The 17905-nt window shown below is 34.2% G+C and overlaps 1 protein-coding gene across 6 annotated transcripts in view; it reads left to right on the top strand.

The window, feature by feature from the left end:
* LOC135208419 (unconventional myosin-XV-like) overlaps positions 1–17905 on the top strand; it is a 263067-nt gene that overhangs the window by 237251 nt on the left and 7911 nt on the right. For all 6 annotated transcript variants that reach the window (XM_064240571.1, XM_064240568.1, XM_064240569.1 and 3 more), the window contains 6 exons: positions 3134–3304; positions 3557–3770; positions 3928–4109; positions 11266–11427; positions 11621–11776; positions 16915–17119. In XM_064240571.1, the coding sequence (XP_064096641.1) occupies positions 3134–3304; positions 3557–3770; positions 3928–4109; positions 11266–11427; positions 11621–11776; positions 16915–17119 (1090 nt within the window). The remainder of the gene's footprint in view (positions 1–3133; positions 3305–3556; positions 3771–3927; positions 4110–11265; positions 11428–11620; positions 11777–16914; positions 17120–17905) is intronic.

Genomic DNA, 17905 nt, shown 5'->3' with positions numbered 1-17905 from the left:
AATTTCAGAGGTGTTAGGAAGCCTTGAGAACTAAGAAGTCTTCAGAGAGCCACATGGTATACTTCTGAGTATTTGCTCCTCTTGTAAACTGCTAGGGATGTATCTGAGGAATGAAAATGTCCTAAAGTCTAGTGTGAATCTTACCTTGTTTTCTACATCCACATGTTAGCAGTTCAGAAGTCTTCAAAATTATGGTGATCAGTAACTGACTATCCTCTAATTTATTCAAAAGACTGCCTTAATGATGGCGCCAAGTTTTAACAGCAGTTTTTCCTGTTTTCCAAGTTGCATAAGTAGCCACAATGTAGCCTTTGCTATGAGACTTCACACTTGGTGGTGAGATCTGTCAAAGACTTAAGAGAAGGGGTATGTATTGTTAGCAACTAATACATGGAGATTCAGCTGTAAGTGTAAGTAAATCAGAATAGGTAGATACTATTTTGTTGTTACTAGGGCAAGGTATACAGTAACGATGAAGTAACAAGATGCCGTATAGTACTGTTGCCTAGTTCCTGCAGGTTCGTCTGGTCACAGCATACTTGTCACAGTTTTCAGTTTTCTGGGCACCAGCTTGAAGAGCCACAATATATTGGGTTAGATTTCAGGATTAAACTGGCCCAAGAGTCCCTAAGATTTTCGATATGAATCGTAAATGGTAGTTTTGGTAAAATATGGTCTGTTACTGTGTGTTAAGCCTTGAAAACCAGAGTGGAAAAGTAATTTAATTTCTCTCAACAAAAAAATAAAAAAGTACTTATTTTAAAACAAGGAGAGTGTTATTGTACAAGTGAAATCCTTCTGCATAAAATACTTCTTTATTAAACATATGAAACAAAAGTCAATAAGGTTCAATAATTAACGAAAAGGAACACTGATGCACAATATTTGAATAACCATTACTTTCTCAAGAACTTTCATCCAGAACATTTAAAATTAAATGACTCAGGTTTATGACATATCAAGTAAAATGACTCAGGTTTATGACATATCAAGTTAGACACAAAATATTCGGTGTCCAAGTTTCAAAGTTCCAGCTCTTGAATAGGAAGCTCACCTGATTGGCAAGCTTCTACACCTGTGGGGAAGAACCAATTGACAGTTAGCAGTGGAATGAAATACTGACACCTCATGTACAACAAAACCAAATTTTTTTAACAGAAAATTAACAAAATAAAGATTCAGATAACCTTTGAGTCTCACTTTCAACTCACTACAACGAAAATACATAATGAGTAAATTTCACAATTGCTCCCAAAAAAGTTTCATTTGAAGTTGTAAACGATAGAAACTTAGTAGTATACATTTAAGTGTAATAAAACATAATGATGTGGGAGTATCCTTTGTTTATTATATTCAATGATTTTTTGGGAGACCTTTAGAATTACTAACTTTTCCAACTTGTAAGGGCTTTCTTAAATACCAACCATGGAAATTTTTCAGATAACTTTGTGTCATTTTGACACAGGTATTCAGCTTCAAGACACTATTACCTACCATATACATACCATGAAAAATGAATTTATAGTAAGCAATAAAAAACAGTGCTGTGTCTATAATCAGTCTGTATGATTGGCCACAGACAATATCTGGGAGTCTCCCAGATCTCAGGGGATTAATATGCTTGAGAGTGAAGATGAGTTGTTTTTTTATTATATCACCTAGCATACTTGTAAACTGTGAACCTTAAGCTCCAAAGCATAGCTGTAAGAAGTGTAACAAATCTACTTGTTAATACCACTTAAAAGTTTACCATTACTAAGTTAATACCACTTAAAAGTTTACCATTACTAAATACAGTGGTCCCCCCGTATTCATGGGGGATGCGTACCAGACCCCCCCGTGAATAGTTAGAACCCGTGAATAGTTGGTACCCTATAAAAATGCTTAAAACCTCCTATTTTGTTAATTAAAACTCAAAAAACCCAATACAAATTATTATACCTGGTTTTTTTAATAGTCTTATCACCAAAAGTGCATTTTATGATGAAATTGATAAAAAAAACAGGAATGTGTGGATATTTCTCAGAAAGATACCGCAAATAGGCAAATTTTCCACGAATAATGGGAGGAAATGTTCCAGAGAGAAATCTGCGAATGCGTGAGGCCACAAATCCAGAAAATGTGAATTTGGGGTGTCCACTGTATTTAGAGTCAGACTACTGTATTCTTAGATGCATTTCCAGTTGTATTTAAGAGACAGTTGGTGGTACATGATTGCGTTTCTACCTGTGAAAATTTCATCAGTATTTTCACCCCACAATACAAAGATGCTGTACTTAAAGACAGGTGATTTCTGGATGTTTAGACATCATTACTTATGGGTTTTAGCCCTTTCTCTTTTATAGCTTTTCAAGTACTAAAGATATTCTTTGCATTATGAATACAACTTGGCTTTGTTGCCATATCCTATTACAGTCAGAGTAAATTTTTGGTATGCAGTCAGATTCAAAGTCTGTTGACACTGCTTATTTGTTTCACAATGTTGAGAGAGTTCTAGTTTCACTTACACAAATGAATGTTGGTTGTCTTTTGAATTTCATTATATGTACGAACTACAGACTATTTGTATGTTCATGTGTCTGCATATAAGATATAAGATTGTTGGTCTTCAAGTATACATCTTGGTTTTTTTTATCCTAAATTACCATCTGGGGTTTAGAAAATTAGGACATTCAGTTCATTTCTACTGTTAGTGTACTGAATTGTTGCACCGAAGATTGGTTTATGCTTGCTTTAATATGTAAAATTTTAGAAACACTTCACATTTTATAACTTAAAACCCATAGTTTCTCATTGGAGTGCCTGTCTTTTTTACACAAGAAGTGACATCGCACATATCATAGTAATTTAATAATTTTATTTAGTAGTACATTCGTTATGTGCTCATAATAAATGGGAGTTCATAACACTGACAGATTATCCACTCAACCTTTTAATGGAAATTCCAGTTTTTGAACCTCATGCATAACTGGGAGGTGATTAAAGCCTTAAATTGAAAATCAAAATTACTAGAACAAACTTGTTACCTCTGGGTACATGGCTTCAAGTAGGCAGTGGATGTCACATTATTACTGATATTTGACAATAAAGTGCTGTAATCCAATACATATATATATCTTATATTGTTTTCCAGGTTGAAATGGTAAAATTCAGTCAATCTCCGCTGCAAGCATCACTTTTGCCACTAGAACCTGAACTAAGTCAGCTAGCTGTTGAAAGTTTTGTAGCTGTTATGCGTTACATGGGTGACTACCCCATGGCACCTCAGAACACAGAAGTACACTGCGTGTATACAATACTCATGGTGAGTTTATTCTTCATTTCTGTATTTATCATCACATTGAAGAAGCAGTAACATTATTATGCTTGAGTAAACATTCTTCATTGCTTTTTCTTGCTTTTTGAATGTAATTGGGAGATACCCAATAGAAAGATACTTGACAAATAGGTAAATGTAACTACTAGTATTTCTGTTAGCAGTATGTAGTCTTTTGATTATCTTCTCTATGACTATTTTACATTTGTTTATATTGATATTTTTTACTTATTTCTACAGAATTGCCATAAACATCTGGCTCTTCGCGATGAAGTTTATTGCCAAATAATGAAGCAAACAACAAATAACAAGTCTTCCATACCAGACTCATGTCAGCGAGGATGGCGCCTGTTTTGTATTGTTGCTGCTTACTTTACTTGCTCAGATAACCTTAAACCTTATCTTTTTAAATATCTTGAAACTGCTGCCTATGACAAGAGAAGAGCTTATCATGGTAAATGAATTTGGTACATTATTCTGTGTGATGAAATGAACTGATTTCTTTATGTTAATTAATTACCTATTTTATAATTATACATAAAGGACTTTATTGTACTTACCTCTCCCTTTAGATAACTTAATAACATGAAATTATCTGTTTCAATGACTAGGTACAGCAATGGTGTGCTTGCAAAACCTTCGCAAAACTTTCAAATATGGTGGAAGGAAAAATGTTCCCAGCATTGAAGAAATCACAGCAATAACAGCTGGAAGGAACTCAAAACGCCAGATTTACCGCCTTCCTGGTGGAACAGAACGAGTTATCAACACAAAAAGCACCTCTGTTGTCCAGGTAAAGTATAACTTTTTATATTTCCTCGTATGGTCCTGCAGAAACACATGGAACAATATTGTTCATTTTAGTATAACCATTTGTTGCTTTATATTGTGTAGATGTTTATTATTAATGGGTCTATGTGGTTTATTGCTAAACACTTATAAGCAGTAAATTAATAAAGTATTTACTTTAAAACTTTTAATATCTGGACTAATGGTGGATGGGGCACATTGCCAGATCTTTGAAATATTCAGAACTGTAGAGAGAGTTATGATGGACAAATTGCTGGCTTACCAGTTTATGATATAGTATATAATCATAGTTGGTAAGACCTTGATAAATAAATAAAAGTGATATAAGAGTAATACAATAGATATCTATTGAAAATTAACATGGAAACCTGTTTTTGTATCATAAATATAGTTTGGTCATTAGTATTCATTAATCATGACATGGCTATATTATTAATTAGGAAGAGGAATGAGAGGGGAGAAGTGCTCCCATTATAGTGGCAATTCTTTGAAGTAGGAGTTGGATGTAATTTCAGATGGGTATATAGTGGTTGGTTGGCCTTTAAATGGGTTGTTTAAGTTAGCAGCCTCCTAGCGCCTTGTTAGTAAAAGTAATGGTTTGCGCTCATCAAAGGGAGATGATCCATAACTGACTGCTCACCTTGACATTGACACTGGAGTTTTGATATGAATATTGCTCAGACCTCACAGGCCCTAATTCTGAGCTTTGCTCAATTTTCCTTTTGTATAGCTTACCTGTTCAGGAACAGCCTGTATGTGGACAGAAGGTGGGCTGGCCTCCTTTTTTTTTTTTTTTTTTTTTTTTTTTTTTTGCCCTGAAGTTGTGAACAAAGGAGAAGCCTACTGAGGACCAATTCTCTGATTGGGCAGCTTTGTCAGACAGGGTATGTAGCATGGTCATGCTTTCTGTTGAAGTCAAATGCCAGTAGGAATGCAGTCTTTGTTGTTAGATTCTGTGCTAAGTCCCAGCTGGGTGGCTTGATCACAGATCTAGGAGCAGACTGTTTGAAATTATAGTTTGGGCATGACAGATCCTTGATTGCACCCATGTTTATGTTCAGACTTGGGAATACCAGGAAAAGAACAGACCTATATCCTTTAATGTGCAAAGAGAACAACTTCCCTTCAGTTCTGAAGAAGATGAAGTAGTTCACAATTAAAGGAAATAAGACATTGAGTACAGAATCATTCTGTTCACTACATTAAGAGGTGAACCTTACCCATTTCTCCCAGCAAATGTCTGTATTTCATCATCTTGAGAGAGTAACAATAGTGGCAACTGCTGCTTCTCAAGAGCCCTTCACTCTCTCTGAGCGTACTGAATAATTCCCATGTGTGAAGCTGGAGGGTGTCTAATCTGTCATGGAACATTTGCAAAAGGAAGTTGTTTCACCAGTTCCTCCATGTGGGAAGTGACCTTGGGAAGTCCACAACTATCATGGGTCCAGAAAAATCCTTGGGGTATTCTTTGAGTCCTCAAACTTGACCAACACCTGACAGATCAGCTGAAGGGGTTAATACATAGACATCCGAGTCATCCCACACTTAGTGGTCCATGCACTGGGTCTGGCTATGGGGAACTACATAGGGACAGCTTGTGGTTTAAGGATGTTGTAAACAGGTCTACCATCAGTGTACCCATTGCTGCCATTTTGCCTTGCAAGCAACTATATTGAGAAACCACTCGTGTGGAAGGCTCTGGTGTCTGCCGCTTAGAAAATCAACTATTACATTCCAAGACCCTGGAACAAAAGAAAATCAGTAATGCCATTCCAAGGCCCTGGGACAAATCTTTGGAAGGAGTACCATTTTTTGTCTCTGCCCAAGTGAAGCTCTCCTTTTCTAGTTAGCAAAGATCTTCCAAATAAGTGTCTCCAGGTTCTTCTTTTTGTTGGTCATTATTCAGACATTTTAACACTCCAACAGATGAAATTAGGAAAGGTTCCTGTTGTAGGAGGGCTTTTATTTATTTATTTTTTTGTGGCTTGATGGATTGTGGAACATATGCCAAGGCTGATTTTTTGTTAAGTAGGATACAGTCATACTTGAACTCCAGGCATGTGGGGAGTGACTTGAACTGGAAGTAGTTACAACTTCGTGAGGGGGTAATGCCCTAACTCCTGGGCTTAGTCTGCTAGGGAGGAACATAAGTATCCCTGTTCATCCTTTCTTTCGTGAGCAGTAGCCATCCAAGGAGTCGCTTGGAAATTGTCAACAAGCGATCAAGAAGCACCTCTTCCTCTACCAGGCAGGCAAGCCAGAGCCATTGTTTAGCATTGCATGGCTTTCCTTATCACCACTTCTTGTACTAGAACAAATCCTGCCAGTCTCAGTGGCAGCTTGAGTCATAGCTGCTTCCTGAACACTCCAAGGAAGAAAATCAGTCTGAGCTACATCTTTTCACTAACATTTTTCTTTGAAGGATGGTGGATGTCTCCATTGAAGGATGTTGAAGGATGGTGATAGGGCTCCTGCTGCTTGGTAAGTGACTAAAGTCCCTGATGACAGACATTTAGGATTGAACAGGGAGCTATATTTCCCAGGGAAGGGTTTTCCGAATAGGACTGTCAAGGAAGTCGCCACTGCAGCAGTTGCCAAGGAGGAGCTGCCTTAAAGAGGAAATGACTGGAGGGCTGAAAGGTTCAGGACAGCGTGTGTTAGTGATCATTGGCAACTGGCTTGGGTACAGGGTGGACTATAGCTGGGGCCTGAAGTACGAAATCACACTATTGTTGAATCCACTCCATACAGGCAGGATCCATGGCAAGGAGAGGGAGTGGAGTCCCAAAGAAAGCAGCATCGTGGCTTAGTCACATGGTGGTAGTAGCTGTGGGAATGAAATGCAGGTAACTTAAACCAATTTATTATCAGGTCACATTCTTAGCGAAAACCTGATGATAGTACATATAAATGAGAAATAAAATCCCCACTACAAAAAATGAGGAAAATCTGAAGAAGTTTTCCACTGAATGGTGCAAGTAAACCCAGATCACAAAATAGTAAGGTATAATTATTGAAGTAGCGAGTCTTTCCTGAACATCAAGATAGATGGGTACTACTCAGATCTTGTAAAGGAAGGCTGACAAAAGTTATTTACCTTCTTACATACTGATAAACCCTATAAATATAGGGAGGAGATATAAGAAAGCTCAAGAAGAGTAAAAAATGAGAAAACATCATGAGGAAAGGGCTCCACATTAACTGTGAGAACGCAGATGATGATTTGGGAGAGCACTATCGAGATTTTGATGCTATAGCATCTCCCAAGGGAATGTGTGTGTATGAGGAGCATTGGGATGAGTCTTTCTTGTTAGACCAGAGGCATTATTTTCAGGATAATGGTGCAGCTGGGCCAGTTTTGCTCTGTTTTATCTCCAGTACTTGTTTGTATGACTTACACCACACTTAGGGTTTTCTGGTATTGCAATAAGTTTTTACTTATGTAGTATTTTGTGTGTTTACGTATCAAAAGAAATCTGATGCCATTCACTTTTTAAATAAAATCTTTCTGTTAACTTTTTTTACAAAAACAACTTCACATTTATTTCTATCAGTATGAAACATATGCTTTTGTGTGTTCAGCATGATTTCTTACTGTTGTATGTGAGAATGCAGTGCCAGAGCTCACTTCCTTAATGAAGACCAGAGAAAGTGTTGCCACTTACAATATATTTAAGACTTTCTTTGAAAGTAAGTTTGTTGTTAGATTTTTATTGGGTACTGGAATGTACTACATCTATTTGATTTTATTTGATCAATAAAGGGATTTTGACGTAGGAAAAATCTATTTCTGGGCGAGGAAGCCGTGTCGCCCAGTGAAATATGTCTGCTTTAGCACTATTTCTAGTAAAATATTGCTACAATACCAGAGAACTGCTAAATTGGACATGTCAGAAGCTTCTGACTCGCTCACCTATATAAAAGGTGTGGGAGCGACATGGCTGAGCCCAGAAAATATCTTTATGGAGAATAGGTTGGTAATTGTGACATTCAATTTCCTGAAAAGTAGAATGAAATGCATCATGGTTATTTTGTAAGTTTTTTATTAAAAAAAAACTTTCCCATGAATTTTTTTACCATTAACCCGTAACCCTTAATGGACGGGCATCATCATATGAATATCTATAACAATTTTGAGTGATGGACAGGCGAACTCATATGGGAAATAATATTAAGATGCCATACGATATAGATGAATTTAGCAGGAAAGATGTTCATAGCACTTCAATGATCCATAAATGACAAATGACAACTGTCATAGCTTAGCACAGGACACCCCTTCAACTTGGGATCACTATATAGTATATATTTTAAGATTAATATTTGTGGATTTTTCCACCTATGTCAAAATTTACAAAATCTGATAACTAAGAAAATATATTATGGCTTGAAGTGGAGTTAAATTTGAAGCTAATTAGTGAGAAAAACAGGACATGAAATGTAGACACCTCAAAAATAATGAATGCATAATTCAGATATTCAACAAAAAGCAGTCCACTGCCTTTTTTAATATAACAGAAATAAATTATATAAAAATAACAATCACAAGCCACGAAACACTGAATTATGTACAAGGTACAGTCACACTGCCTAACAACGAACAAGAACTTCCTTCAAAATAACTACTACTAGACTTTAAAATCGAGATAAAACAATATTCACAATTTAGAAATATACTAATTTCCAAGTAGGAAGGACAAGAATAAAAATAACATTGCCAAAATAAATTTTACTGGCCAAGACCTCCCATTTAAAATAAAAATTCTCTGACAAAAATAGAGAATTTCGTTCATTTATTCCAAGACCACTACAATGTACATAGTGCTCAAAGTATGGACTCGCAAAAAATGCCGTAGTAAGGCAATATAATATGTGCAGTTTGCACAGCGGAAAACTATACCACTAGTAATTGGAACTGTAACCTCCCAAAATGTATGAATGTGAGCTAGCCCATCTCACTAAATCTGAAGATTGTACCTTTTACTACTATAACATAGAGCTTCAATTGTTAATAAATAGAACAGAAATGACAATCAAAGAAGCTTAGACTAGAGCTAAAAGTAAGAGGAGTCAGTAATCCATCCAGAAACCACTTTCTCAAATGTATCTGAAAATCAAAACGTCAGTCAGCATGATAACAAATTATAATATAAACATACAAACTAATTCTCATGCCAATAATATTAAAACCCAAAATAAGCATATCATATCCACTAAGACCACCACTAACATTGAAGATTCAAATATGCATGAAAAAGAATTTTCAATAGAAGAGGAATCAAATAATAATAATAATCAAGCTGACAACAAGAAAAGAATACTGGAAATAACCCCACCTAAGGGAACAAATTGAATATTGAAAATTCTGTCAATTCAAAGAAACTCCAATTACACCAGAAGAACGTTTTAAAAAAGACATTTTATTAATCTCATCACAAGTGGAAATACACAATATGCTCAATCCCAATCATGCATACAAAACTATAACAACCAACATTTGGACAGTAAAGAATCAATTAATCACTCCTTGCAAATCCCAGCTGACAAGACTGATAACTGTATTCCCTTGTATAACACTAATGAAAATCATATCATTAATCCAAACCAAAATATAACTACCACATACTAACTATCCACAAGACCCAAATTTACACTTATAACAATAAACAAATAACCCCTTAAACCAATATTCCTTATCACTACAGAAAAAACAATAGAATTACAAAATCAGAAATTTCTAATCCTAAAAAATCAACCTTTAATAAAATAAATAATACTTCAATTAAAAAAAAACTGAATCACTAACATCACCAAACATGTTTCATTTTGTGGATGTAATGAGTGCTTCATAAGTACTTGTAACCAACTTCCCACCAGGACAGAAAACCCAGTACAAAATTTTATAGATAATTTGATTATATTACAAAAATGCCCTTTAAAACACCAACATGCAAATGAATTATGTTCAAAATCCTTGAAATACATAAAGGAAATTATAAAAAATAGACTAGTATTTAATTGTGAAGAACAAACACCTGCTGAATCTAATATGAAATATTGAATAAAATAGGGAAACACTCAAAACATGAGTGCCTACTCCGATCTAAATGAACATTTTCAAATTATAAGAATAGTACAGTATAAGGAAAAGGCACCACATTCAATTTTGAAACTATTGAAGATCCGAAATATAATTATGCATTTAACATAGAAGAATTAAATAATGCTCTAAATTCATGTCACCCATTGGCCCCAGGCCATGATAAAATATAATTTGAAATGATACAAAGACTAGTGCCAGTGCCAAATCTTATTTATTAAAATTCTTTAACACCATCTGAATGAAAAGTGTTTTTCCAGATAAATGGAAACTTGTTATCATTATCCCAATAAACAAACCTGGGAAAGATTCAAGTAATCTGTCCAGGTCAGTACATTACTAATATAGGTCATAACAAAAACTTCAGTTCTAATACCAACACAATTAGGATCAATAACTCACTTGATCTACTAACCTGTCTAGATGATCATATCAAAAATGGAATTAATCAGAAAAAATTAACAGTGGCAATATTTTTTTTTATAAATAAAAAAGCATATGATACAGCATGGAGGCACAGTATTGTGCAAAAACCTCACTCTACAGAAATAAGAGGTCATTTACCAATTTTTATTAAAAATTTTCCCACAAGTAGAAACATTAAAAAAACACTAGATGCATTACATCATGAAGGAATATGATTGTGTACAGGAGCAATTCAGTTCTTATCTATTATGATATTGTGTGAGCTGTAATTATGATTAAAGAATATATAAAATTAGTTAATAGAAGAAACATACCTATAACTTGGTAAAATTTACGAGTGTATTAGGAGGGAGACCCTGCACAGGACCGTAAATATTCATTTTCAACTTCTCATGGAAGGTACAGAAAAATGTTTTGAATTCTTTTCTTACACTATGTGCATTTGCATATCTTCCTCTTTCCAGTGATGTGTTTTTTTTCTTAAATTGGCCAACCGTCAGTTTGCCTGGTTGGGGGGTGTGCTTAAATAGTATATATAGTATATTTAGCCCATCCCTTGAGGGTTAATGAAAAATTTTTGGTAGATCCTTAAAGGTGTGTAATTCTCTTCCAGGACATCATAGAGGAAATGTGCCAGCTTATTAGCGTGAGATCGCCACATGAACAAGAGGAATACAGTCTTTATTGCATTGTTGAAGGTGATACATTTACAATGCCATTAGCAAGGGAGGAGTATATATTAGATGTTACAACAGAATTACATAAGAATCAGCAGGTATGAAATGAGTTATCACAGTGATAGCATTTTGTAATTGGTTTCACTTAAAGTATATGAGATTTTTCTTTTATTTTATAGTGATATAAGTAAATCTTTAGCTAGACATGAAATAATGGTTTAACTGTTTTACTAAAAAAAATATTCGTGCATGGATTATACTTATAATTTCTTTCACTTTTTTACTCCACAGGTGTTTTATTTGATATTTTGCCGAAGTGTATGGTATTACCCCTTGCGTTCAGATAATGCCCTATATTATGAAGTGGTTTTCAATCAGATTGCACCAGATTATCTTGAAGGTTTGCTGTTGGTGACACCAGGGGAACAGCTGCAACAAGAGATCATTGTAAGTACTGTAGTTGCGTACATAAGTAGCGAAGAGGTTATGTTTATTAGGATACAGAAGCAAAACACCATATTATACTTATCTTTTCATTTTGCAGAATGTATTTAGTGTTCCAGGAATTGAGGAATAGTACTGTGGTTGCTTTATTTGCCCTTGTTAGGCTCAGAATCTTTGCAATATATAGGCCTCTCATTATTTTTTGCAGTTTTTTAAAAATATACTTAAATCGTTACCCTTTAACTGTGTAATACATACATATACATAGCATTGATGTTTTGACTCTGGTGTTAAGTAGTATGTAAATTATGATTCTTTTTTCTTGCTTTTCTTTCAAGTCTCGCTTTTCTTTCAAGGCCACTCCACTAAGACATTTAGGCCACAGGTGATCTTGTGGATCATATTCCAAATTTTAAGTTTATCCCTTTTCACCTCAGTTTTTGTCACTTTCATCATGCATCACTCAGTTTATAAGAAGGAATAATAGATAAGCTGACAAGTCAATAAGCAAACACTGAAGATAGAAGAACTAAATAATAATAAAGTCGGCAATAGTCAGTGACAGTACATATTTTATTTTCATGTGAAAGATTTAAGAAAATGGCAAGTTAGTGCATACTAAAGGTTAGCAATATGCATGATTAAACAAATGGTATATGTAATGAGATGTATGTAAATGTAATCCTGTTTTCAAATGGTTATGCGCTTGTAGAGCAATTGCCAAGTTGCATATTTTTACTTTTTGCTAACTTGGTTACTCTTGAATGTTTTCTTAGCAAGCTCTTACCTGACTGCTTAAGTTGATAGAAATTGTTTGAATCTATTAACATGAATTTTATAATAAAAGCTAATAGAGCAAGAAACATTAGACAACAAAAAATCAGAAAAGACTTGGTCATTAGATTAGTAAGTTATACATTTTTTAAAGGTGATTTTCTTTCTATAGTGCTGAAGGTATCACATACAGGAGTAGGCAGTATGATATTTTTAGAAAAATGAGTAAAGCACAACACAGTTTTGACAGCTATGGAAGGTCATAGAAATTATATTTTTAAAGTTAGATGATATCCTTTAGTATTAAAAGTTATTGCCAGTAATAGTTGTTAATCTTAAAGCTAGAGTGAAATTGCTTATAGTACATGAGATTTTGGAAGATTTACTGGAAAATGTAATCTTTAATATCACTTAAAGGTGGTAATCTTAAAAGTTATTTTAAAACTCTATACCTCCTTCCCAGCCAAAAACCTCCTTTCTTTCTCAGTTATACATGAAAGAATTTCTTTTAGTTCGTTATCTCAACTCTAAGAGTAATTTTTAAAAAATGAAAGCTGAGCCATTGCCATTAATGGTATTCAGCAGCATGAAGGCCCAAACCTTTAACCTATCCTCTGCTTGACTACTAGAAAGAAAAGCATTTTAAAGAAATGAGAAGAAATATTCACTGTAGATTGATAATTTTTTAAAGGTTAAACAATAGATTTTTGTAACAAAATCAGTACCCCATCCCACCAAAGCAAAATAAAGTACTATTAATGCACTCATTTTTTTCCTGTAGAGGAGATTGTGTATCCTGTAAGTGTATTGGTAATTCAGGAAGGAATAAACAAAAACTGCAATATTATTTTTGTTCTATTTTAGTGGACTTGAGAGAGAGAGTAAAAAGATTGGGTATTGTACCTCTAAATACTGTACTGTACTTAGACCAAATGATAAAAAAAATTGCAGGCAGAGTTTTGTTTCCAGTTTGTTTACTGCTTAAAGAATTTTCTCCATAGATTGATGTAGTATATACTTTACAATTTTGGATAAACAAATGAGGAAATTAGAAATTCTTGTAAAATTATCTCAACTTTCCTGTTTGTGTATTTTGACAATGAAGAAAAGAAATTTTTAATACAGCAAATCAAGCATGCAAAATTTGCCCAACTCAGCCACAAGTTTTTTATTTATAGTATGTATATTGACCATTTTATCCTGGCTTTCAAAGTTGATGGGGAAAGAATGATTGCTCTCTGTCTGTCCATCTTTGTGTTCTTATCTGGCCAGGCACAGACAAAGAAAAAAAAATCTAGGTCATACATTCTAATTTTTAATTCTAAATCTTTTCAAAGGACACAATTTGATATTATAGAGGCACTAGAAAACTCAAAAAAAATAATTATTATAAATGTTTATGCCATATTTGAACAGGGCTCTTTGGCTCTAGTAGATTAAGAATTCTTTTATGTGAAAATTTCACTAACCTGGGTTTCTCACCAAACTGTTAACACTATATTATTATTTCTAACACATTTTCTTAGACTTTTTGTAGTTTTAGTAATCTGACCATTATCAGCCAACACAATTAACAGTGATAACAATAACTTTCATAAGTCAATACTCACAGTAATAAAGATGTGAAGAACAATAATTTAACAAGGAAAAAATTATTAGGGTAGAGCAATAGAAAATACAGTAGGTCCCTGGTAATCGCAAGGGATAGGGACCACAACCACCTGCATTAAGTAAAAATCCGCATTGGTATCCCCCTCTAAAAAGGCTTATAAAAGGGATTTTGACGTAGGAAAAATCTATTTCTGGGCGAGGAAGCCGTGTCGCCCAGTGAAATATGTCTGCTTTAGCACTATTTCTAGTAAAATATTGCTATAATACCAGAGAACTGCTAAATTGGACATGTCAGAAGCGTCTGACTCGCTACTTAACCAATGATCTATGTTGATTGAAGATGGTGATGATTTACCAGTGCAGTCTGATGAATGAATGATGATATAACTGCAATAGCAAAACACTACACTAATTCTTAGCAGAGAACTGTGTGATGGTAAGGGCATCGTGTACGGCACAACTATGCATGTTATTGATACTTTGTTTTGTAAGATGATTTTGAATGATTACAAGCGAAGCAAAGTCTTACTTGAAAAGGGCTTGTTTTGGCAGCCCTTATGCCATTCAAATGCTAATATCTCCAAAGTATTGAAGATAAAAGAAAAATTCTTGTGGCAGATAAAACCTTACATCTTTAAATTTCACCCCATATAAGATTTATTTTAAAAGTCATAAATTCACATTTAAGTTGTTTTAATTATTGCATTACGTAGTCCCTAATGCTATTTAAATGCTAATATTTCCAAAAGCACTGAATATAAAAGAAATTTCTTTTTACAGATAAAACCTTACAAATTTAAATTTCATCCCATATAAGATTTATTTTTAAAACATCGTAAATTCACATTTAAATGTTTTAATTACTATTGCATTTCTGGCAGCGTGGCACAGTGCAACCAGATACTATTCAAATGCTAATATCTACAAAAGCATTGAATATAAAATTAAAATTCTTTCAGCAGATGAAACCATATATCTTTATTTCATGCCATATAAGATTTATTTTTAAAATATATTAACATTTAAATGATGTTAACCATTGGATGGTTTATCTTGAAGCTTTGCAAGTTATTGCCTTTAGGGCATCCTACTGGCATTATAGTAAAGTTTAAATATGTGGATAGTTTGTAGAACGATATAACAACTGTTAGTACATCTTGTACAATACATATCTACGAATATACGGCTGATAACTAAATCGCCAATTTTATGGTGCTAGACATGCCTCATAAAACCAAGTCCACTGATAACTGGGGACTTCCTTTGTAAGGCATGTAGTGCGAAAGTGGTCTAACCCACCCGACGTTAGTTTTGAGTAATTAGCAGTCAAAATTAATTACTGATTATGTACTACCAAATATATAGAAAGTATTATGGTACATGTGCAAAAGTGGTCTAACCTGCCCAACGTTAGTTTTGAGTAATTAGCGGTCAAAGTGATTAATTACTACCAATTAAAGTGGTGCAATGAATCGCTATTATACATCAAATTAAATGTTCAGACTAGATCTTTCATGCCATTGAGTTTTTAATAAATTTTTTTTTTTTTTTAGTTATGGTTGAATTTTTTATTTAACCCCCCTTTTTGAATTTTTTGGCTTACTGTCAAATTGTTTTTTTGAGGGTCAGACAACTTTCGTACTACACGCCTCATATAACCATTATTCACCAAGAACGGAACCCCCACTGATAACCGGGGACTGCTAAGTGAATATTGCTCTATAAAAAAATTGCAAATTAGTTCATTTTCCGCAATATATTAACTGAAACAACGATTGCTGATAAGCGATATAGAGGTGACCCACTGTAATTTATAATAACAGTTCCCTTCACTGTAACACTGCTGAAGCCTGTATACTTTGAAAATTCACACTACCTAATAACACTAATTCTTACCAAAGGTACACATCTAGCTCAGATTCATTATTCTTGAGAATTAAATAGCAGTATCATAATGTCAAACCTTTTTTTATTGAAAATTTAATAATTACAGGGAAAGTATGCATGTCAAAACAAATTCACTCCCTAAATATTGTCAAATGCAGAACCAGTATACTTAACTTGGGTGAAGAGGCAGATTGACGATCCATAATGAAATTAAAACACAAAATATGATTAAATAACAGACAACTTTAAACGAGCGTGCAAACGCAAGGCGGCTATCGAAAAGTATGACGTCACAGACGCCTTCAACGGGGTAGCAGGGTGTGACCTATGGGTCAGCTCCCCGTATTTAGGGGCTTTTGATGAGGAAAAGGCTAATTGGAGGGGTTGCTGTGGTAGTGTTTAACACTCGCCCCAGGTTTATACCGACACCTTTTATATAGGTGAGCGAGTCAGAGAGTTCTGACATGTCCAATTTAGCAGTTCTCTGGTATTATAGCAATATTTTACCAGAAATAGTGCTAAAGGGGACGTATTTCACGGAGCGACACGGCTTCCTCGCCCAGAAATAGATTTTTCCTACTTCAAAATCCCTTTATTGTATTTAGTTTATGGCCAGTAAGTAAACAAATTTGATATTACTAGCCATAGTGAAATACTTTGAATGTACTATAAAGAATTATGAATTAATTAATTTACATTTTTAGTAATGGTTTGCTTTAGTTGGGAGATGTAAATGTATTACATTTTTGAGCAGCTTAAATGTGTAAATATTGCATGGTGTAATTGCCGTCAAGCGCAATGCATGTGTGTGAATGTCATAAACAAAATGTGTGACTTTTATTTTCATATTGTCTTTTTTTCTTTTGTAGTATGATATTGCAAAAGTAGCAGCTCTTCTTCACCGTGCAGCAGATTTGGATAACATGCCAACTATGAAAGAAGTGAAATATCTTCTTCCAAAACCTGCTTTAACTGTACGTGATGTAAAGCCTCCACAGTGGGTAAACATGGTCCAGCAAGCTTGGGTTGAAGTTGCCCCCTTAACAAGTCTTCAGGCAAAGGCTCAGGTTTTAGGTAAATATTTTAATTCTATTTTTTATTTTTTTATTTTTAGGTATACGTACTTAGTTGTATTCCTTGTAAACTTCTTGCAGAAGGCTATTATTTTTTTCTTACTCTTTTGCAAATTGTTGTAGATTATAATACTACTCCTTAAAGGATTTGTACTCGCAAGTGAAACTGCTATTATCTAGGCTGCCACAACACTACATTGCAGTCTGTCATCCCCAAGCTACAAAATTTTTAAGCTATTGTTAAGTAGTACTAAAATTATTAATTTTGTCTGAAAGGGAATACTTATATGAAATCAATTTTTTATTGATAAAACAGTTTAATTTATCTTTGTGTGTCTCAAAATAACAGAGTCGTGTTCCAAGAAAGTATCTTTAGAGGTTCATGCCTTGGCAAAAAAACTGCTCAGACTTAGGTAGCCTGCTATGTCTCAAACTTGTTTTTGACTTTGGGACAGAGCCTCATGAAGTTTTCACTCAGTGTATGGGTCACAAGTGTAGTAAAACATTCCAATTTTATATAGTTTGTGTTTCTTGTTCAGAAATGTAACATATTCACTTTGAATACAGACATTAATTGCGTTGCAGATAGAGGAGTATGTAAGAAATATATTTTTCTCTCTAAACATCTTGGGCTTACTTTCTTATTCTCCCATGCCCTGTGCTTCTCACATAATTGATATACTGTGCGTGGTATTTAAAAGAAAATCTGTTCCAATGAGAATCGTTAGTTTAAGGTTTCTGAAGACATATCTGCATCTTTTATTTCTCCATGTTTTAATAAAATAGA

Source organism: Macrobrachium nipponense, chromosome 35 (genome assembly GCF_015104395.2).
Source record: "Macrobrachium nipponense isolate FS-2020 chromosome 35, ASM1510439v2, whole genome shotgun sequence".
Classification (NCBI taxonomy): Eukaryota; Metazoa; Arthropoda; class Malacostraca; order Decapoda; family Palaemonidae; genus Macrobrachium; species Macrobrachium nipponense.
Note: the sequence above shows the minus strand (reverse complement) of the source record. Positions and strands in the feature narration are given on the sequence as shown.